The sequence below is a fragment of the Coccinella septempunctata genome, chromosome 3 (genome assembly GCF_907165205.1).
Source record: "Coccinella septempunctata chromosome 3, icCocSept1.1, whole genome shotgun sequence".
In the NCBI taxonomy this organism is placed as follows: Eukaryota; Metazoa; Arthropoda; class Insecta; order Coleoptera; family Coccinellidae; genus Coccinella; species Coccinella septempunctata.
Window position 1 is genome coordinate 460,921 of NC_058191.1, and position 22,463 is coordinate 483,383.

Consider the following 22,463-nt stretch of genomic DNA (forward strand, 5'->3'; position numbering starts at 1 on the left):
TTTTCATTTAAATATCTTAGCACAAACAGAAACGGAGATAATGACCAAAGTTGAAATCACCCAAATTTAAATTTTGGCCTATATAACTCGAAAACAAAAAACAATAGAGGAATGAAGTTGATGGCATTATAAGTTTCTCGAAAAAAGACGAACGTAATGTGCCATGCATTTTCCCCTTTCTCGTTGGGTTAAAAAGTTGTAGTTCTATATCACCAATTCTGCCACAAATTTGCCTACCGTATACAGCGTGGGCAAATTTCGATACTTAGCGCTAAAACTTTCAAACCAGAGGAGACAAAATCTGATACTCCATTCTCGTTCTCTTTTTCAGAGAAACTACCCAGAGTAGTCGTCATTTTCGGGCACTTTCTTTTGTTTTCGAGTTATAAGCAAAAATTGGAAAAATTGCGATATCGAAATAAATTTATTATATATCTCCGCTAATACTGATGATAGAGCTCTGAAATTAAAACATTATAGATGCACTTTTTTACGTAGAATCCAGTGGAGTGCTCGCCTTTTTAGCAGGATTTTTAATTACGAAGCTAAGACCCAAAGTTTTGTTTTTTTAAGGGAACACTAGATTTCTGTGCAATTTTTTGAAAGCTTTTCAAAAATATATGACATCATATGGTTTTTATCAATATAAATAACAGAAAATGCTCAAAAACTCCTTCTGTTAGTCCTTTAATTTCTATGCTTCTAACACAATTTCTCCAAGATTCAAATTTTGGCAAAATTGATGAAAATCATAGAAAGAATGGCCCTCTTGTTATGGGAAGCTTTATTTTTCTGCGCTCGTCAAAAGTTGAAATCATAGAAATATTGAAAAAAAAGGTTTTTGACCATTTTCTATTATTTATATTGATACAAAGCATATGATGATATATATTTTTGAAATCAGTAAAAATTAAGCTTTCAAAAAATCGCACAAAAATCTAGTGTTCCCATTTGAAAAATCATAACTTTGGGTCATAACTTCGTTATTGAAAATCCTGCTTAAAAGGCGAGCACTCCACTGGATTCTACTTAAAAAAAGTGCCTGTATAATGTTTTAATTTCAAAGCTCTATCATCAGTATTAAAGGAGATATAAATTTATTTCGTAATCACCATTTTTCCAATTTTCGCTTTTAACTCGTAAACAAAAGAAGGTGGACAAAAATGACTACTACTCTTATTAGTTTCTCAAAAAAAGAGAACGAGAATGGGGTATCAGATTTTGTCTATCTTCTCTGGTTCAAAAGCTGCAGTGCTAAAACATCGAAATTTGCGCACCCTGTACATCAATAATGAAAATTTGATTCAAGTGCAAAAAGAGAGTTTTCTGTCGAATATCCACTTCAATTTTCGAGCAGTGTATTCAATGAAACGTTCACTGATATTTTATAATCATCAACAAATAATTATTCGAACTTACTTTTAGCATTTTCGAAACTGGAAAAATGCACCGGCTGTACATAATTGACTAGAGCCGATATTTCAGCACCCGCTTCAGTTTCACTCTGTTTTTTGCCTCCCTCTTCCTTAATTTCTGTAGGCTCGATTGGTTCATGCACCGATTCGTTCTCTTCTTCACTGGTGCTGCCTTCATCTTCTGTGCCTGTAGATTCTTTAGAGCTCTGCGGAAAGACATCACAAAGAATACTATACATATCGAAATTCCACTTTAAAAGTTGTCGAAAGTAAAGTATACTTTCGTAATATATAAACGTTTTCTTTTTTTCTCAAAAAGTCACATTTATCTTTTAAAAAGGGTACATAATCCCACCTGTCTCGTTTGCAGTGGAGGATGTCTGGTTATTGAACCATTTCCTGTAGCCTCGGTCTCTGCATTAGGGGTAGGCGCTTCCTGAGGGGGAGACTGCACTTCAGGAGCATTCTTTTTGTGATGATGATGGTGATGTTTCTTCTTATTTTTTATTATTATTTTTCTTTTCAAGGCAGAAGGAGGTGGTAAAGCTACTCCTAAAGGAAGAAATAAAAAATATCAAGGCATTATCGTGAATCTTTTTTTTTTAAATAAGCTAATGAATGACAAATATCTTGAGGAGAGAATTGGAACTGTCTATGGAGCTTGTAATATATATTCAACCTCGTGAAACAAAAATCAGCAGACAACCTAAATAGTCTTATGGGTGGAGTCAGAAAAAAAAAATGGACGACTTCAACCTCAAAGCAGCGATACTCAAACTTCTTCAAAGTCTGTTAAGTTTCGGTGTATTTTAAGTTTAGTTTGAATGGAATGTACCTGGCTCTACTTTGAAAGCATCTAGCGGTGCATCTAACAGCATATCTCCAAATATTTCTCTACAATAATTAGCTATCTTTGCCTGTTGTTTGGGATTACAATGATTTTCGAAGGAAAGTATCACAGGATAATCCGAGGTTTTGAAGGCGCTTTCCGCTATCGCCTCCAATACTTCTTTTGCCGAAATTTCCGGCACGAAAGTGTAGCCATGGACGATGACTGGTTCGTCTGTTCTTCCGTTCCAAAAATCCAATTCTACACACCTGAAGATGAACAAATAGGAATTAATAAATATGACAGACTTGGTAATACTTGGTACTTGGTAATAAATAATAATGGTGTTTCACGAGCAGTTGGCCATAGCCTAATCGGAATAAGGGTCATCCAGTCCTTTCACAAAGGTCATTAGATTCGGAGATACAGGGTGATTTATGGATTTCGGCTTAAATCTTCGATATTCATAACTTGAGAACGAGTGTTTGCGAGCTCCTTTACTTCCAGTAGCCCTTCAAGATCGCACAGACAATTCGCAGATTATCAGGACAGAACTCAAACTATTGAGATTTATTTTTTGAATATCTATATTTTCTGGTTCAGTTGAAGAATTTTTGTTTTCAGAATTGATAAAAACATTCTTGTTCAATCGAATTCAATTTACCCTTCGCATAACACGCTTATTCCAAAAGAGAAACGAAGGCAAGAAAATATACTTCAGGTTCATTTTTGTGAATACAGTCCTGATTTCAATTATTTAGTTTTAATTTTCAATGCCACCTGCCGAGATTTTGAATAATGAAAGCCTTCTTTTCAATTAATTATCATTCTGAATAATCAACACACACCAAGTGTTCAAGTACGCTGCCTAAAAATTATATTTGTAAAATGTATTATTCAACTATCAAGTCTTTCAAAATTATCAAATTTTAGGCAGAAGGACGGTTGATACCTTTCTTCGAAATCAATTCACATAATGAATATTCAATGTGAAAAAAATCCATATTTTCTGAGCAATACGATGAAATAGATCGTACTAACCAAGCATTATCTATCTAATTTCCTTAAACTTTTTGGAGTTTTCACTGCTAATCTCTGGAACAAAATCAATAAAAAAATTGAAACAACCGATTTTGCTCCTGCGTAAATTCTTGCACTAATTTGTCAGGATATCCTGACACATTTTTCTACTTGAGTTCTTTTTTTTTATTTCATTGTCGGGCAACAATTTTTTCTACTTGATTTGCTCCAGACAAATTAGTGCAAGAATTTACGCAGGAGCAAATCGTTCATTTCAATTTCTTGATTGATTTTGTTCCAGAGTTGCGAATGAAAACCCTAAAAAGGTTCAGAAAATGCGGAATCCTTCCAGATTTAATTTCCATCGATATTCTATATAATATTTGATAATTTAGAAAGAATTTATAGTTCAATAATTCATTTTTCGAATATATTCTTCAGGGAACATGCAAACACACTTGGTGTGTTGATGTCAAAATGAAAAATAATTAAAGGGAGGGCTTTTGCTATTCAAAATATCGGCAGGTGGCAATGAAAATTTTAACTTAACAATTTAAAACAGGACCGTATTCTCAAAAATGAATATGCAATCATGTTTCGTTCGTTCGTTTCTCTTTTAACAAGTGTGCCATGCCAAGTGAAAATTGAATTTGATTGGCAAAAATGTCCTTTTTTTCAATTCTGAAAAATATCCAGAAAATATAGATAATTTTAAGGGTTATTGGAAGTCAACGACCTCGCAAAATTTCATTAAAATCGGACCAGTCATTCTGACTCTGTAGATATCGAAAATTAAAGCCAAAATCCATAAATCACCCTGTATCTTCGAAACTAATGGCCTAAAGTACGAAAAAAGCAACTCTCCTGAAGGGCCTAGATGAGCTGCATTCACCATTAGCCTATGGCCTACCAATCGTGAAACACCCTGTAGAGAGCATTCCCCTTCCTAAGGGTAGTAATTGATTAAAGATAAAAAAAATTTATCAATTAAATTCATTTACTTTTGTAAGTGTGATTTTTATTTTGGTAAATTCGTGAATTACTACATATGAAAAAAGCATGTTTTTTATAACACTTTAAAAATATCAATAACTTCTAATGTGTATGTTATTGACATCAAAGCATATGAAGAATTGAAAATTTTATGATTAGGAGAGGGTTGATCAAGAACCTCATCAATGACCAAATCATTCCCAACAAAAATATATATATCTATAATATTTCTGGCACAAAAGTTACGATTGCCATTCAAACTACCCGCCACCCTTCATGACAAAATCCTCAATTATACATGAAAAGTTGCATAAGTTTAAGTTGAAATTGAGTGTTCGTGTATTCTTCTACAAAATAGTAAATATTATAAAGATATGGATTTTTTGTGTTTCTTTTTTCTCACTCTGTATTTTGATTTGAGTATATAAGATATATTTTCCATAGTAAAACAAATTCCTATACAGGGTGTATCTTTGACTAGTACATGTACCTATTCTTTTACCATTATTTTCTATTTGGCATAGATCAAAAGATATAGCCATTTTGAGTTTTCATAATGAGCTATGCCACCTTGGAAAAGCAAAATTCCCATTCATTCCATTGGGAACATTTGAAATAACCTCAAAATTCCTGAGCTTTGTGGATCAATATATTTGATTTGTTCCCTGAAAAGATTTACTCTCACACGTTGCTGTTGTTTTCTTTCGATAAAAATAGTTTGGTGAATTGATGTGGCCGAAACATGAAGTTAATCAATAATTAAACGAATAACTGAAATTTCCCGCTTTCCACGTATTTCTCTATAAGGTGTTGAATCATGGATTAACGATTAGGTCAATAACTCACCCTAGTGAAAACTAGGTAATTTCAGTTTTTTGTTCAAGTTTGCTGGAGTTTGACTTGTATTTATATGTTTTACCGTTGAAGATGCGTGTAATAAATATGTATCTTACCGACAACCTGCTAACAAGCTCTGTCTGTACATCTCCGTACTAGACCTCCCAGTAATCTGATGTCCAGTCAAATAAGTGTTATGGGATGAATTGATGAAATAGTGCGCCAACGTTTGGTCCATATCGTCGTTCAGATCGAATTTCGTGCTCGACATGATGTTGTTGTCCTCGGAAAGTAGATACTTCAAGAACCCTTGGAAAGAGAGGCAGTTTTTTTCGATACTCTGCTTGTCTTCCTCATACTGTGCGATTATTTCGTTCGCCCGATCACTGTTAGCGTAAGGGTGAAGGATTTCATTCAGTCTTGGATCTCTTTGTGTTTTATTCAGGAAATCGACGAATTGGGATGATGACAACTCTCGCCTCGAGTCGGTCCTTGAAAGATTTCAATATTCCTGTTTCAATCTCTGAATTGAAAATAGTGGTGAACGTGAATGAGAATAGGTAGATATATAAAGGTACATAGAAACGACTGGAAGTAATCTTCCCATTAACGACTTCTGTCGAGTTTCGATGTATTTTTAGTTATTTTGAATGGCCTGTACCTGGCTCTACTTTGAAAGCATCTAGCGGTGCATCTAACAGCATATCTCCAAATAGTTCTCTACAATAATTAGCTATCCTTGCTAGTTGTTTAGGATTACAACGATCAGCAGTCTCTTATAAAACACTTCTTTATCCTGTGCCATCCTCCCTGTATTTCAAGGAGCATCAAAAGGGTACAAGGTGCTTTCCAATGATCTGACACTCAGATATGATGCAAGTTGGAAAATTCTAGGAAAACCCCAGACGACATAGGAAGACTGGATCCATATGCATCACAAGGGCTATGGAAATGTCCTAAGGGACATTGGAGGTTATCAGACCTTAAAACCTCTCTACCTGGATATAAAGACAGGGGCTAGAGCTGGAATATATGACGTTTCCCATCTTCATTGTTTTGTTAACAATTATTATTGGTGAATAAAGATATTCTATTCTATTCTAAATATACAGGGGAAGCACCAAATGTACACTATCGTTAGGCTCTTGCTCGAGTGTTTTTCAGGCAGAAATAACTGCAGACATAAACCTGGAAAGAAACTATCAAGGATGTGACGTTAGTGATCTATTCCGATAGCCCAGGAGCTATCAAAGCACACTATGTCATCGACGCAGAGCTGACATGGGAGTGCTGAAACAAACTCTATGAAATAGGCAAGAACAACAAGGTCTCCTTAGTCTGGGTTCCTAGTCACTCTGGAATCAAAATACTTGCCATACAGGGAGAATAAACGTCATTTACTGACCCAGGGCCTTTCTGTAGTATAGGAAAATGGACCTTTAAAAAAGAGTTTCTGAAGTAGGAAGAAACCAAAAGAGAAACACACTGGAGGAATCTTCCAGAAATGGACCATTCCAAGAAATTCCTCCGGGATTTTAATACCGCAAGATCCAAGAAGTATTTGGATCTGAGCAAGAGTAAATTACTCGTCCTCACCGGCTTCCTTACAGGACATTGTCGTCTCAAAAAGAAAAAAAAAAACTGAAGTTCATTGGAATTCTGGAGCTGAAGGGCCAGCTGTAGAGGGCGCTGAGAACAGCTCTGATGGGGGACACAATAGACCTTAAAGTCCCAGTGACATGTGAGCCCCTTATAAAACTATAACTGTCACGAAGGCTGTGGAAACTTCCTAAGGCTCACTGATCATTTCCAAGAGAAGATCGATAGACCATCGATCCTAGACTTGACGATGATGTAGAAGAATTGAAAGTAATAATACGCACAGCATGCCGAGAAATTCAAGTTTGAAAAATCTGGACGGTGTTTTTTCGGTGGTACTATATGTTTTCAGGCTACCAGCAATAATGTTTTAAAAAAAAACATCCAAGTTGTTGGAGCTGTGCGTGTTGTCTAACCACACTAACCTATACCTATTTTTTATTTGACATTTGTGGCAGAGTATATAGCTATATCGCATGTCTGCTAAGACACTGTATCAAATTGTGTGCATCTCTAAATCGTTATAGCAATTCTGAGTGGAGCCTAAAAGATTCTGAGTACCTTCATTCATTTTGGGTTCGAAAATTCTTACTCCTGTCTCTGTCGGAGAAGATTTTTGGTGTTTAAATACGAGTTTTCAGGACTTCATGAAGTGCCGTGATTCTAGTACTTTTAAATCCTTTGGGTCGAAGAGAGTAGGTAAATCTAGCGATCTTCTGATTCACTTCGAAGGTCTATCTACCTTTGATTTTTTTAACAAGAAAGACAAGAACAACAGAGTTTTCTGGATGTACGGATGGACGATTGAAAATCAGAGGTTATACATTACCTAAAAGAGGTCTAAAGGACCCGAAATCCATTTTCGGTGTTGGGGAACGCACTTTCAGAGATGAGTTCCAGAAAAATGAAAAATTTGACAGGAATTCACTCTGGAGGAGTTTCTCAGGATGGAAAACTCCAATTAATTCCCCAGAAATACGCCACCAAGAGAGGAAACATTCTCGAATAAAAAAATTACACTACACTACCTCAAAGGCTTTAGGAACGGGCTATATAACCTAAGAGTCTGTTGTCTCATCTTGGTGAGATGCCGTTCAGTCGAAAATGAGCTCTTGCAGAAAGCCAACGCAACAAATGTTTAGGATATGAAATTGTATGATGATGAGGTGGGGGAAATAGAAGATTTCAGATTAAGTGAGTCACTCAACATCATCAGAACCAGGTTACAATTAATAATCAGTTGTACTCTGGATCTAAATAAGAATAGGAGCCAAGGGCGGTCCTAGACTGATTTTCTGGGGGGGGTAGTAATTGAAAGAACAATTGAAATTTCAAATTAAGACTTCAAATAACACCCTGTAGGTATTTTTAGTTAGCATTTGCAGTACCATATTTTTTTTAATTGTACAGTGCATCCCATTTTGGGTGAGATAGCCAGGGTTTCTCGCTTGTTATTTAAGATAGAGCCTTGCGTTTTTCACGTTTCTGTCCTACTTTTTTGAGAAATTCTGCATAAAATCCAGTGGCGTACTCAATTTTTGTTTTCGAGGAATGGTTTTGAAGATACGTCACAAACCTATATTTTTTTCAATGGAACACTCTGTATTTCATCACTTCGTTGAATTCGTTATTTTTTTCCCTTCAAAATTATGTACAACATTATATAGGTAGGATATTCAGAAATGCTAAAAAACACTAAAACATCACATAATGACGATTTTATGTTAGTGAGCCATGAATTTTCCAAGTTTCAATAAGAGGATTATTACTTTTGATTATTAAGACTAGTATTTCATGTTTGATACAAACATCCTCGTTGTTATTATGGCTACTATACATTTGGAAGCATTGTTTAATCAAGTAGGCATTGAAGAGAAAAAACAAATCTGATCTAGCTGTCATCGCTATGAATTGTTATTGTGTTTAGACACAACAGTACCGAAGAACTTCGTGCATCAACAGAGAAATTACAAAACAGCCCTTTTATAATATTATATGCACTCAAGCATTGTATAAAGACCTATAAAGTATAAAGTCTTTATACAACGTATTGAAAAGGTTTGTCAATTATGTATCAAGCAAAACGGACAGTTTAATTAGTAGAATATTTTGCAATGTTGAAAATTTGTATCAATACCAATAAATATTTTATTATATCTTATTTGTTTTATGAATTTTTGTATTATTTGTGTGCTGCTATTAGGTAGGTACTGTTACGAACCGCTGAATTCAAATTTTATTTATATATTATTTTGTTAAAATCCATCAACAGAATCGTAACTTATAAAAAGCAAATTATTTCAATTAGTCTATTCAAGGAGTGACTTCTCTGAAAACTATTCTTGACTGACAACTCCCTATTATTTTTTTTTTATGTTTCCATGCCATCCAAAATTTCCTAGCATAGCATCTTTGATGAATAAATTTCTTATAAATTAACTAAAATTTCTTCTAATTCCTAGTACTCATTGGAAAAACTAAACTGAACTATATTATATTGGGGAAACGTAAACCATAATAGTACCTTCGTTTTGTTTTTCGTGTCAGTGATGGGTGTATTATCTTTGTTTGCCATCTAATTGATTCTTCTTCTCTAAAATCATCATGTGATGTTTTAGTGTTTTTCAGCATTTCTGAATTCAACGAAGTAATAAAGTACAGGGTGTTCCATTGAAAAACATATAAGTTTGTATCGTATTTTCAAAACCATACCCCGAAAAAAAAATTGAGGACGACACTGTATTCTACGCAAAATTTTGTATCAGACGTAGTTTTCAGCTCAGCATTATTTCTCAAAACTTCGGAGATAAAGGAGGGATACGAAAAGTATCAATTTCCAACATCGGCCTATATCTCATAAACGGAAACAGTTATGCAAAATCTGATTAGGATAACTTGAGTTTCACAAAAAAGTAGGACAGGATCGTGAAAACCGCAAGGTTCTATCTTAAATAACAAGCGAGAAACCTGGCTGTCTCAGCCAAGATGGGATGCACTGTGAAGGAATCTCTCCTTTTCATTTCATTATAATATTGTTTTTTCTTAGTTTTTTTTATATGAAAAATTCAAAAACTCGTATTCGTTATGGGCTCTGGGGGGGGTAATTACCCCCTTTACCCCCCCCGTAGGACCGCCCATGATAGGAGCAACAAGTTGTTGAGTTTCAACTCTAGTTTGTTATACATGCATAAAGCCCGAATACAGTACTTTGAATGATTTCTATCAGATGAATTCTGCTATAGACTAGACTTATTTATATAGTGTATAATTTCAAAGTGTATATTCTATACCTATTTTATAAGGGAGCATGTACTCACATTTTATCGAACACTTTTCCTACATCTGTGATCCTCAACGTCAGTTTTTCATAGAAATCGTAGAACTTTTTGAAGGTAAAAAACTGAGGATCGACAGTTTCATTCTTACCAGTAGGTAGACCAAGGCTAGATAAACAAGATTCTATTCTTTTTTTGTCATCTTTATGCTGACCGAACATCTTCACAATACTGAAATCAAACGAAGATTTTTCATAATCCAGTATTTCCACAACTTTGCTGGTATGTTCTGAGTATGATGTTCAAAATCATTGAAATTGTAGAAAAAGTTGATGAAGTACATTCAATACTATGAAAGATATCTAAAGAGAAACTATGACTAAGAACACGATTCCAACTAAAGGTTAAATAATCTGGTTTATTATTTTCGGTGCCTTTCATATTGGGTGGGACATAATAGAGTCACATATTTCAAATCATATTAAAAGAAAGAGTACGAATAGAAATAGTATAATATCTTTGAGTATTCATTGGAGACATAAATTTGAAGAATTGTCGCTCCATTACTGCGTGCTAGTCTTGAATCAGCGAAGGAATTCCCAGAGGGGCTGAAACAAATGTACATAAACTTTAGACCGGTTTCGGGATTGTTGTCCCCCATCAGTAAAGTGCAGTGTTACACATATCCCTCATGGCGGGCCTCCTTTCTCGCTTAAAGACACCATCCTCCGGTTGAGATGTGTTACACTGCACTGTACTGATGAGGGACAACAATCCTGTATATAGTTTGTGTATATACACAAACTCAAACTGAAAGATATATATCTTTCAGTATCTCTGGGAATTCCTTCGCTGATTCAGTTTTTTTTTTAATGCAATTCTATTGACTGACTGTCCAGCCACACTAAATGTTTATTTTACTTTCATGAAAGATGCTGCAACTCTAATATGTCATTCAGTGACTATATATAGTGAATTTTTGTGAAAAACTTGTAATGGTTCTTGTCAAATAGTGGCAATAAATACTGAATTACTGAAGGGTATAAAGAAAAATTTCATTGAAATATATGAGAACAGCTCTGATGAGGGGACATAATAGACCTTAAGTTGGCAGTGAAATGTAACCCCCTAACAAAATTATAAACTAACTTGAAATATTGTTGTATAAACCAGAATATTTCAACCTATTTAAACGACAATAGAGGAAACTAAAAGAAAGGAGTATCAAGAGAACGAAACGTTACTTTTTGATCGGTATCTTTCCAGCTTTGTCAGTAATAAGGGTTAGTTTCGTGTAAGCCTTTTGTAGATAGATGTTAGTTGTACCATTTATCTGGTTCAGGTTGTACGCTAGGCTCATCAGAGAATCGGTCCACAGCCTGGCTATTTCTTTTTTTGTGCAACAGAAGTTTATGAAATTTATATTTACAAAATCGTTTGCACAGCAGACAGTCACAGTTTTTTCCTCGAGCGTATCCTGGATACCCATCGCTACAATTTGGCGGAGCTTGGGGTCCTGAAAATTAAAGGAAAAGTTTTTAAACGCACAAACACACAAAAACGTATGGAAAAATTTTTTTTCAATCAAATTAAATTTTGAAAAAAAAATTTTTCAAAGGATTCAGATACTATAGATTTTGATATTTGAAGGATAAATCTCAATATTCCGAGGACTGTCCTATTTATCTTGAAATGGTATCTGCCATCTTGAAGTGTTATTGGATGTCAACGAGTCCACAAAATTTCATCGAAATCGGACCACTCATTCTCACGTTATAGATATTGAAAATTAGGGTCCAAATCCAAATCACCCTGTATCTACGAAACTAATGGCTTAAAGTACAAAAGAAGCTACATTCACCACTAGCCTTTTGCCAATCACCCCTGTAGATAATATGCAAGCATTTAGTTAGAAGGTTCAATTTATGAGTGGGAGAACAGAGGAAAAATTGTCCTTCAATTTTGATTTGAAATAAGTTGTACCTAATCAATTTTTCAAGCTAAATGACAAAGGCGAACAAAACCTATAAATTCCACTAAAACTGTCCCAACTTCACCTAGGCTTTCGTATCTCCTTTGAAATTCAATATTTGTAGGTGTATTGAAAATTACGCATTGATTTGTGTAGCAAATTTCTGATGGAACAAAGAACAAAGTGGAAAATGGCGTTCAAGCGTTCATATATTTTTGTGTCTAACAAATCATCCGAATTAGAAGTTACCTAGAACTGAAATATTTCGGGATCCGGTATCTACGAGCATTTTCTTCAATCCGAATAACCGATGGTCCAACGAAAACCCACGTTAGACAGGAATAAAATATTACTTCAATAAAACAGCTGACGCGTTTTAAACAACCGTATATTCGGTTTTCAACAAATGCTCGCAAGTTTGAAAGGGGAAAAATAATAATTAGCGTTTAACGTTCGGAACAGTCATAATTCTGGGTGGATCCATAAATTGCTAGTCTATGCGGTGTTATCGAGCGGATTCGCATAATAATTATAGATGCATGCATTTATTGGAAACCCTTGGCCATATAGTTATGCTGGGATGAATGAAACATTTTCTCGAAAACTATATTTTTCACGGGACAACGTAGAACCATATTCTAGATACAGTTCTCGTTATCAAAATAAATCAACATATACTCCATTCATGAATTATTGACATCTCAAGATTTTGAGCAGCGGAATTCAGATTGGTATTGAGATAAACACTGACCGAAGATATTTTGAATTTTATACCTACTGTTGTTTATGTTCTAGGTTCAATCGAAACATTGAGAAAATGATTTCAATGCTGATTCATTTGCTCTCAATTTGCGTATTTCTTCATTAGTAATACTCTTCTAGGTTACATTTATACAGATCCACACTACAATAACAGAATGGATCAGAAAATGTTTCAAATAAAAGTCTTTGGAGAGGTACATTTTGTCCCTTTCGTTTTTGGTACGAAAGGAATCGTTGTGAAGATATAGAGTTTTTTATGGTCAGAATGGTTTTGACACATTTTTTAATGCAACCTTTCTAAGAAGTTATTTCGGTGGTTCTTCTAAAATGGGTCACCCTGTAGCCAATATTTAAGTTCTGAGATAGAAACTGACATGAAATTCAAGTTTTTTTAACCCGATATTTATCTCCTTGTGGGTGAGTCTTTGACTTGAACATATATGTATAATTCAACAGAAGATTTATGCGGTCAAAAGAAACATTTTCTCCCTTAACCATTTTTTTCAATTCGGCTCGGTTGATTATACAGTCTAGTTAGAAACCAATGAAAAATTAATTTTGAGTTACATCTCTCAAACGCTTTTATCGAATAGAATGATTTTCGGAATATATTTTTTCTACAAGCGTGCGCGTTCAAACTTTTTCCCGCACGCATTTCAAGTTGCAAAGAGTCACTTTTCCAAAACGTGCGGGAAAAACGCCTGCTATTTCTTTCCCGCACGCATTTGCGTGCGGGAATGGATTAGCAGGGGTTTTTCCCGCACGCAAATCTTATAGAATAAATTAAATTCTATCATGTCTCTATGCACCGAACGTCAACGATGAGTAACCCATGGTAACGACATGCAGAATTAGTCTGTCATTTTATATGAATTATTCAAATGAGATATGATCTGTATCGTGCAATTGCTATATTTATATATTTCAAGCGCTTGTAGAAAAAATTTTGTTCCTAACTCTTGCGGAAAGTGTCTTGCCCGCACTCAACTGCTTACCCGAACTCTGCTTCGCATCGTTCGGGCAACGGCAGTTTCGTGCGGGCAAGTATCACTTTCCGCACTTGATAGGAAAATAACTATTTCCATTTCGAGCATGAATAGTATGGTTATGCAGCATAAAAAAGTTATAAGGTCATTCATTGTTTCAAATTACAGGGTGAGTCTTTAACCAGTACATATATTTCAACAGAAGATTCCCGAGGTTGAAAGAAACACATTTTTCTTTTACAATTTATTCAAAAATAAAAAATATCTCTGAAATTAGAAAAATTGGTTAGGTACTTAGGCTGAATGCAACTCTGCTTAAAAAAATATACACATATGAAGTGTCATAGATTTGACTTGTTATTCTGAAGGAAACTTTTTCCTAGTGGCATAGCTTATTATAAGAATTTAAAATGGCTATATCATTTTATATAGGCTGAATCGGGCAAAATGGCGAAGGAAAAAAGTGCTTCTACTGTTAAAATATGTACAAACCAAGGACTCATCCTGTATACAGGGTGATAATAAGATAAAGCCATTTTAAGTTCTTATAATGAGTTATGCCACCCCTGGGAAAAAATTCGCTTCAGAATAACAAGCCAAATCTATGAAACTACACATATGTGAATCTTTTTTTTATTTTTGAACATGAAATTACTCGAAAACGACGCATTATATAAGAAAATATGAAGAATACTTTTATTTCACAAAATGTTCGAATATTCATTAGATAGCGTCCAACTCAGTTTCAAGAGTTTGGTATTACAGTATTTTCATGGTGCGTAATGGCAAGAATGAGAAAACTGGAAGACGTGGGTGATATCTTGTGTTTCAAAAAGATTCATCAAGTAAATGAAAAGCTATATTCCGAATTCCGAAATTCATTTCATTCTATTATATTAAAACCATTTGTGAGATAGAACTAAAAATAACATTTTATTGTTTTCCAACAGCCTGTATTTTTTAAATAGCCGAGTCAAAGACTCACATGTGTATAAAGTGTATATTATGATGATTTATTTTCATTATCGTGATCATTACTTCACATTATCAGATATTGCTTCCCTACAATAATAACAAAAGGTCTATCTAGTCTAGAACTATACCCCCTATACTCGTAAAGGAGGAATGACAGATTAATAAAATCAACTTTTCATATGCACATGAAGAGATACGTCATTGGAATTAAGAATTGACGCATTTTTCTCAAAAATAGTAAATACCACAGACATGAACTTTGTGCGTTAATTTATACTGCCCCTGTGTGCTTTTTTATCTAATTCTACCAATTCCCAATAGTTCACCTTGCGTTTTCGAGAAGCCAATATTTAAAATAGGACCTGTGTAACCAGCAGAAAATATTTCAGGTACATAATGAAGACTAAATAAAAAAAATTTCACGCTTATCTTGAAAATCACGCAATTTCTACATTTTCGTAATATTGGTCGAGGTTCATTAATCTCATTGGCGATATGTCATTATGACGAGCAATGAAACACTCTGGAAACCTTCGATAATTGAAACTGCTTACCATGGTTTCCAACAATTTGAAATCTCAGTAGGTTAAAGAATAAAAAAAGTAAATCAGCAGAAAATTATAGCTATCAATTATGGTTTCCCTGTCGCTATAACTCATTACTGTAATTGCAATATAAATGATTATAGCCCATGCCCTAACGGTTGTTCTATGCAATTAATTTTATGTACGTTGAGCTCATTTGATGTTCGATTAGCATCAGTGAGGTTGATACTTTGGATCAACTTAAAAGTTCGTTTGAAATATCTCTATACAGGGTGCTGATAAATGAGAGCGTACATATTAAGGGGGTGCTATATTCATTGCTCTAAAAACGAGATATCCAGATGAAAATTGGTGGGGTTCAATAATAATTTACGCTTTTCCCTAGATGCATTCAAGAATTTGGCATGATGAATATCATTGGCGCGCATACGGGTAATGATCTAAATGTATCAAAAAAAAATGGTACGCCACTGAGATATTCCAAACTAAATATCATTTGTGAATTCCTCGTTCAGTTTGTGACTCTTTTTTTTCTGATGGACGCCGTTTTTATGCAAAGTAGGTAAAATATTAGATAGTTCTTAATAATATACCTACTGAAGAAATTAGAAATACGGGTTAGAATGTTTTATTATTTTGCATAAAAACTGTCAGGTATGAGAAATTTTTGGCACAATACGAGCGAGGAATTGAAAAATGATTTTTAGTTTGAAATATCTCAGTGGCGTACCATTCCTTTTTTAAATTGAAATAACTATGGGTATGTGCGCCAATTATGAGTCCTTATTGCATGTCAAAATGCGCAATAACTACCCCCTAAAACAACAAATTTCATTTGCAGATCTCGATCCGTTTCAATGTAATAAATTGTCATTTTCGAAGAAATTTTTTTACCACTTATCTCGAACCATTTGTGGACGAAAGTTATACACTGCGCAAAAAAATTAATGCACATTATGAAAATCTCAATTTTAATGAAAGTTAACTCTACATTGACTTCATAACTAATTTTTTATGTTCTCTCGGGAAGGTTTTGAACGAAACAAACAAATTAAATGGAAGAAAAATTCAGGATTTTACCGAATCTTATGTGAAAGAAGAGATATGAACAATTTTCAAAATACTTAAATGCTGTTAAGTGATTTAATACTTGGTATTTCCACCCCTTGCGTTAATTACAGCTCGGCAACGACGGTTCATACTCGAAATGAGTGATCTTAAAATGTTCTGATCTAATCCTTCCCAGATTTCTCCGGGTTGGATTCCTAAGTCATTTAGAGTAGCTGGATGATTTTCTGAACTTCTCAGCCTTCTATTCAGGTTGTCCCAAACCTGCTCAATCGGATTGAGATCTGGACTTCTTGCTGGCCATTCCATTCGAGAGACTTCAACCTCTTCAAGGTACTCCTGAACGATGCGCGCACGATGGGGTCTGGCATTATCGTCCATAAAAATGAAATTTTCACCAATGTTTGGGGCAAATGGCACTACATGCTCTTCAAGAATGTTCCTTATATACTTATCATCATTCATAGCTCCATTATCAACGACCACTAGGTCTGTGCGAGCAGTCAAAGATATTCCACCCCATACCATAATCGATCCTCCCCCAAAACTAGTAGTATTCAGGAAATTGCACTGAGCATATCTTTCATGTGGACGTCTGTATACAAGGGAACGTCGATCACAATGGTAGAGGCAGAATCTAGACTCATCTGTGAAGAGAACTCTTTCCCAATCGGCCTCTTCCCAATGGATATGCTCTCTCGCAAAATCCAAACGCACCCTTCGATGGGCTGGGTAAGAGCTGGGCCTCTTGCCGCGACACGAGGCCTTAAATCATATTCTCTGAGGCGATTTCTTATTGTCTGAGTGCTAATTTGCGCCTCATGAGTTTGCTCAAGCTGAATTTGAAGAAGGCGAGCGGTTGCAAACCGTTGTCTCAACGAAGAAACTCTCAAGTAAGTTCTTGAATGGCAGTTGTTACCCGTGGTCTACCCTGTCCTGGTCTTCGGACTTTCATACCTGTCTCCCTGAATCGCTGCAACATTCTGGACACACTTGTATGGGAAACTCCAAACTTTTCTGCAATTCTTGTGTATGTCCACCATTCTTCTCGCAAAACTACCGCTTGGGCACATTCCTCTTGGGTAAAATTGCGTGTTTCGCGTTGCATAGCGATCGAGTGTAGAAAATCAAACGAAAGAAAAACTATTGATCACTAGAATTGATCGAGAACTGATTTTAGAATGGAGCCAATGCATACAAAATCTGATAATATCATCTTTTTTTATTCCTGCTGGGAAAAAACATCTGTATTAAAGAAAACCGTTGAAAGTGGATAACATATGCATGCATAATTCTGATAAAAATAATTATCATTGAGAACACCTTCAGTTGTAGAATAAATTTGAGATTTCCATAATGTGCGTTAATTTTTTTGCGCAGTGTATATCAAACTGTCATAATTTTTTCGTGCATAACCACCCCCTCTGATGTTTGTCGTACTAATTCACTAACACCCTACACATGGAGAAGACGCAGCGTTTCTGACACAGAGGCTTATTTGAGTTTCATTTCTATTGTGAAGGACAGAATTGCCAAACTTCCAAGACAACTCAATTAAAGGATGCTCCCACGAAAATGGGTACATTTGATAAGGGGTGCCGAGGACGAAATCAAACCATTTTCGTAAGTGGCCGGGCATAGAATATTGAATACCTTGTGATTGTGGCAAGGTTCACATCGAGAAAACCGAAAGACGCATATTCCCAGAAGAATCAAGCAACACTAGGTGTCATCGACTAAATGAGATATCTCATCCCACAGAACTTGAAGGAGAGACCCAGCATAATATTTCCGAGGGCAGCAATTATTTCCAAAACAGAGTTCCTATCCGAGGATTATATCAACAGAAGAGAAAACACTCAAGTATGTAGATAGCGCCTGGATGCCAGCCATCAATAAGACGAATGTGAAACCATTGCAAATATGTAATTTTTCGAAATGAAGAAATACTATTACTATTTCGAAGTTTTTTACCAAATACCTGAAAAATGAAAAGTGAACTACAGGCGGCAAAAATGAAGTTCCTAACAGGGATTTTTTTAGTGTCATTTATTGCTTAGTATACAATCACAATCTCAAGGTATTAAGTAATTATGATAGCTGCATTAGAGAAGAGAGAACATATATATTATACAAATGTGAAATTTTTGTTCGAAGCTGAAGTTCATCTTGATTGAAACTTCCTTTAATTCTTTTTACTAATATTGATGCAAGATATGGTTTTTGTTGAAGAATTTAACATTCTTGTAATTATCTGTTAATTCCTTCGGGAGATACCCATTCCCAACCACTGCGAACATATGCATTTCATCTTCGGGTTAATATTTTTGAAATCTACAACTGATGTAACGCATTCAAACTTTAGCCAAGGAAGATAACGAACATTAACTCTCCTCAAGCTAGTGCATATTATGATATTATACTGATCTCTTGTATTTTCCATGCAAATACTTGGATTTGGTATACCTTCAATCAGTTTGTATAAACTTCAATTATGTTCGTCACATATTTTCCGAAGAGATTCGACCTTGTGATAAAATATGTGATAACAGAAACTTTTACGTGGAACGGGCAACATAGCGTTTATTTAAAACCCAAAAAGTTTTGACAAGCGACATAACCACACATTTTCGTACTATACAGAGTGAAATGTGTCAAATTTCCATGGCCAACCGACTGCTTAAATAAAAGTGAATGGAGTATAGGTACATGTATAGTGGGATACTAATACCTCAGGAGGAAATCTCTTCCCTCATTAAAACAATTCTAATCGTGTGAATGATTGCATAACCGACATATTTTTTACTTTTCCTGGTTATAATAATTCAAAATCAATCTATTATAAAAAGAGGTCTTTGTTCTCATTTTATCCTTTTGGTGAAGATGATGCAAAAGGGTCAGAAGGTCAATAACGAAACCTCTTTGGGTTCTCGAATAATAGAGCTTCGTACGAGGAAAATAATGCGAGCAACTCGCAATGAATGTTCCTAATTAATTTTTATCCGAAATAGACGTTAAAGCTTCACGGCATGTTAACTTCGGGGGTATCAGAACCGTCCCATTGTTTCCGGCGAGGCAAAATGCGTTCGAAATAACCTTTATTGGATACCTACTCTCATCATTCCCTCGATATTACTATAACAATCGATCGGAGAGACGTAAATCAGTCAATTTAGGGGAAACGGTGGATTTTACGCGACATTTGGAACTTTACTATCGGGAGCATCGACATTTCGATAAAAGTTGATTTCGAGGCTGCCATATGATATTCAGAGCCTTTCTACAAGGAATATCACTCTTTGTTCTGCCACACCAACTAGAATGAACGGAATGGAGCACGCCTTTTTTTATTAGTCCATCAGTCGAATTGATACGGTGAGCATTAAAATCCTAGTAAAGGCTATTTTTATGGCTTCATTAGACTATCCTTAGGGAGGGGAGCTTAGCTTTTGCCACCTAAAAAGTCTCTTTCTGTTATTCCTCCCCATAATATCAGAATATCGGTATACGAGGATGTATTGGTATCTAGTTAGCCTAGACCAGTTCCATGCATAAAAAAAATATTGCGTTACCATAGCAACGAACAATAACTCATTAGAAGTGTAAGTGTGAAATTTGAGGTCAAAAAAGTAAACCAGAGTTACGCAATACATTAAAAGAAAGAAAGAGATGTCCACAAAAATTGTGAAAAATCAAAAAATTGTAGTATCGAGTCATCATCAACTAACTGTATTTAAAAGGGTTAAGAGGTAGGCAGATTTACGAAAATATGCTTAATACATTTGGTGATCAATGTCCTTCGTATGAGACCGTGAAAAATTGGACTACAAGCCTCAAAAGAGGTAAATTTTCCATTGAAGATGATGACCGATCAGAAAGGCCAGTTTCTGTGTCAGTCCCCGAAAATATCGATGCAGTTCATGACATGATTTTATCAGACCGTCGAATTGGGCTAAAACGGATATCTGAAGCACTGAATATTGCATACGAACGCGTTCATCATATAGTTCACTTTAATTTGAACATGAGAAAAACTGCTGCAAAATGGATCCCCAAATGTTTGAATGTTGACCAAAAGCGTGCAAGGGAAGAAGCATCGCGTTCGATCTGTGCTCGATTTGAAAACGATGTAGACTTCTTAAGCCGAATTGTTACTATGGATGAGACTTGGGTACATTTCTACGATCCAGAACTGAAGCAACAATCGATGGAATGGCGACACTCTGGTTCTCCAACACCAAAGAAGTTTCTTGTCCAAAAATCTGCTGGAAAAGTTCTTGCTTCAGTTTTTTGGGATTGCCATGGAGTAATCATGACTGATTTTTTGGATAAGGGTAGAACAATAATCGGAGATTACTATTCGACATTACTGACCACCCTACGTGAAAAAATTAAGGAGAAAAGACGCGGAAAGCTATCCAAAGGTGTTTTGTTTTTGCAGGACAACGCCCCTGCACACAAATCTCATGTTGCCATGCAAAAAATTCCTGATTTAGGGTTTGAATTACTAGACTCCCCCCTTATTCACCAGATTTGGCTCCATCCGAATATCATCTCTTTCCTCAACTGAAAAAAATTTAAAAGGTCGTAAGTTTTCCTTCAACGAGGAGGTAATAAAAGCTGTGAGGTCTGGTTTGCAGAGCAAGAAGAAACATTTTTTTTGAAGAACTAGAGACGTTTAAGGTCGCTGTAATAAATGTATCCAATTAAGAGGAGAATATATTGAGTAATAAAATATTTTAACGTTTAAAGTCTGTTTGGTTCTATAGTAGACTGAAAATTTTTCAATATGTCCTCGTATGCTCTACTCCAACTATGGAAATTTTCATACTTTTTCTTATTTACATAAGCTCACGAAGATATCCTGTATGTAGCCGATAAAATACAGGCGGGTTTCCTAAAAATAAACTCACTTTGGGAATTTTGGATTGCTTTCCAGTACGAACATCTCGTATTGTTGAGATGTCGATTACGTCCATTTCATGATTTTGATCGACCCAGTGAAGATAAAACCCATGCCTGTCCACTTTCAAGGTGACTGGCACTCCGATGCAGGAATCCTGAAAAGAAAAATTCTATGAACTTTAAACTCTCTCATTTTCGATAAAATTCGAGTACACAGAAAGAGCCTGTCCAATATTAATGATGAAGATTTCACCACTAAACGTGTTTTTCTATTACAATAGCTTCTTCAGGTGGTCGAAGGTAATACACTGGACTCCTGAGTAGTGATAAAAACTCTTTTATGTGAAAATCATCAAAAACAGTCGTACATTTCTTCAGAATGGCGGTTGTTTTCAAGAAAAATCTGGAAGTTGCCTAAATATAATCATGTGATAAAATCCAATTAATTCAACTTCCCAGAATCAATCAAATGATCGTAGGTACATGCCCACACATACACCATCGATAAACCATACAATAAATTTTTTCTAATAATAAAACGCGATAATTTGCCTACACACACATACATACCTAAGGAAGCAGGATATGCTCCGTATTAGAGCATTCATTTGGGTCAGATAAAAATGCCGATGAAAATAATGATACAGTTTTTGATATGGACAATTTTTTTGGGTTGATAAGGAATTTCCTTCTTCCTGGGGGCAAAAATAATTCAGCTATCGAAATCATCAAATTACACGTAGTAAAATTTTCAAGTGATAATATTTAAAAGATAAAAAATTGGCCCATTGTTAAAATGTATATCGAATCTAGGTAGTATGGGAAATTAGATTTTTTTCATCTCTCATTGGAACCTCCAAATGTTAGAGAGCGTCAGTTTTTCGTACAAAATTTGATCGATTTATCCTCAATAGTTCTCAACAAGAGTTAGCTTCTGTAGATTTTTATATTTTTTTGCAGATTATCAAAATTGTTCTTGACAGTGATAGTGAACTAATTAAAGGGTGGAAGATCCAGCAATTCTAAAAAAATTCTTTCGTTCACCTAAAAAAATTAAATTTAAAGAATAAAACTGATCAAACTGATCTGTTACTATCCGAAACGAAATTGTGGTTGAAGGCAGTAAATATTTTTTTGGGTATATCTCAAATCATTCTCGGAAAATATATATGTATAAGCTTAAAAGCTGCTCCGGTGGCTTCATATAACCCAAACGAAACCAGTAAATAAATTACAGTAGTATTTCCTTACAATTGGAATTGTAACGTGACAGAAAGAATTT

At 35.1% G+C, this 22,463-nt stretch overlaps 1 protein-coding gene across 2 annotated transcripts in view; it reads right to left on the reverse strand.

Annotated features, from left to right (window-relative positions):
* The window catches only part of LOC123309406 (1-phosphatidylinositol 4,5-bisphosphate phosphodiesterase classes I and II), a 54,661-nt gene that overhangs the window by 14,631 nt on the left and 17,567 nt on the right, over positions 1 to 22,463 (reverse strand). For both annotated transcript variants that reach the window (XM_044892511.1, XM_044892512.1), the window contains exons 2-8: positions 21,190 to 21,336; positions 11,213 to 11,484; positions 10,011 to 10,199; positions 5,211 to 5,585; positions 2,251 to 2,513; positions 1,771 to 1,967; positions 1,420 to 1,621 (exon numbers count right to left, since the gene is read on the reverse strand). In XM_044892511.1, the coding sequence (XP_044748446.1) occupies positions 1,420 to 1,621; positions 1,771 to 1,967; positions 2,251 to 2,513; positions 5,211 to 5,585; positions 10,011 to 10,199; positions 11,213 to 11,484; positions 21,190 to 21,336 (1,645 nt within the window). The remainder of the gene's footprint in view (positions 1 to 1,419; positions 1,622 to 1,770; positions 1,968 to 2,250; positions 2,514 to 5,210; positions 5,586 to 10,010; positions 10,200 to 11,212; positions 11,485 to 21,189; positions 21,337 to 22,463) is intronic.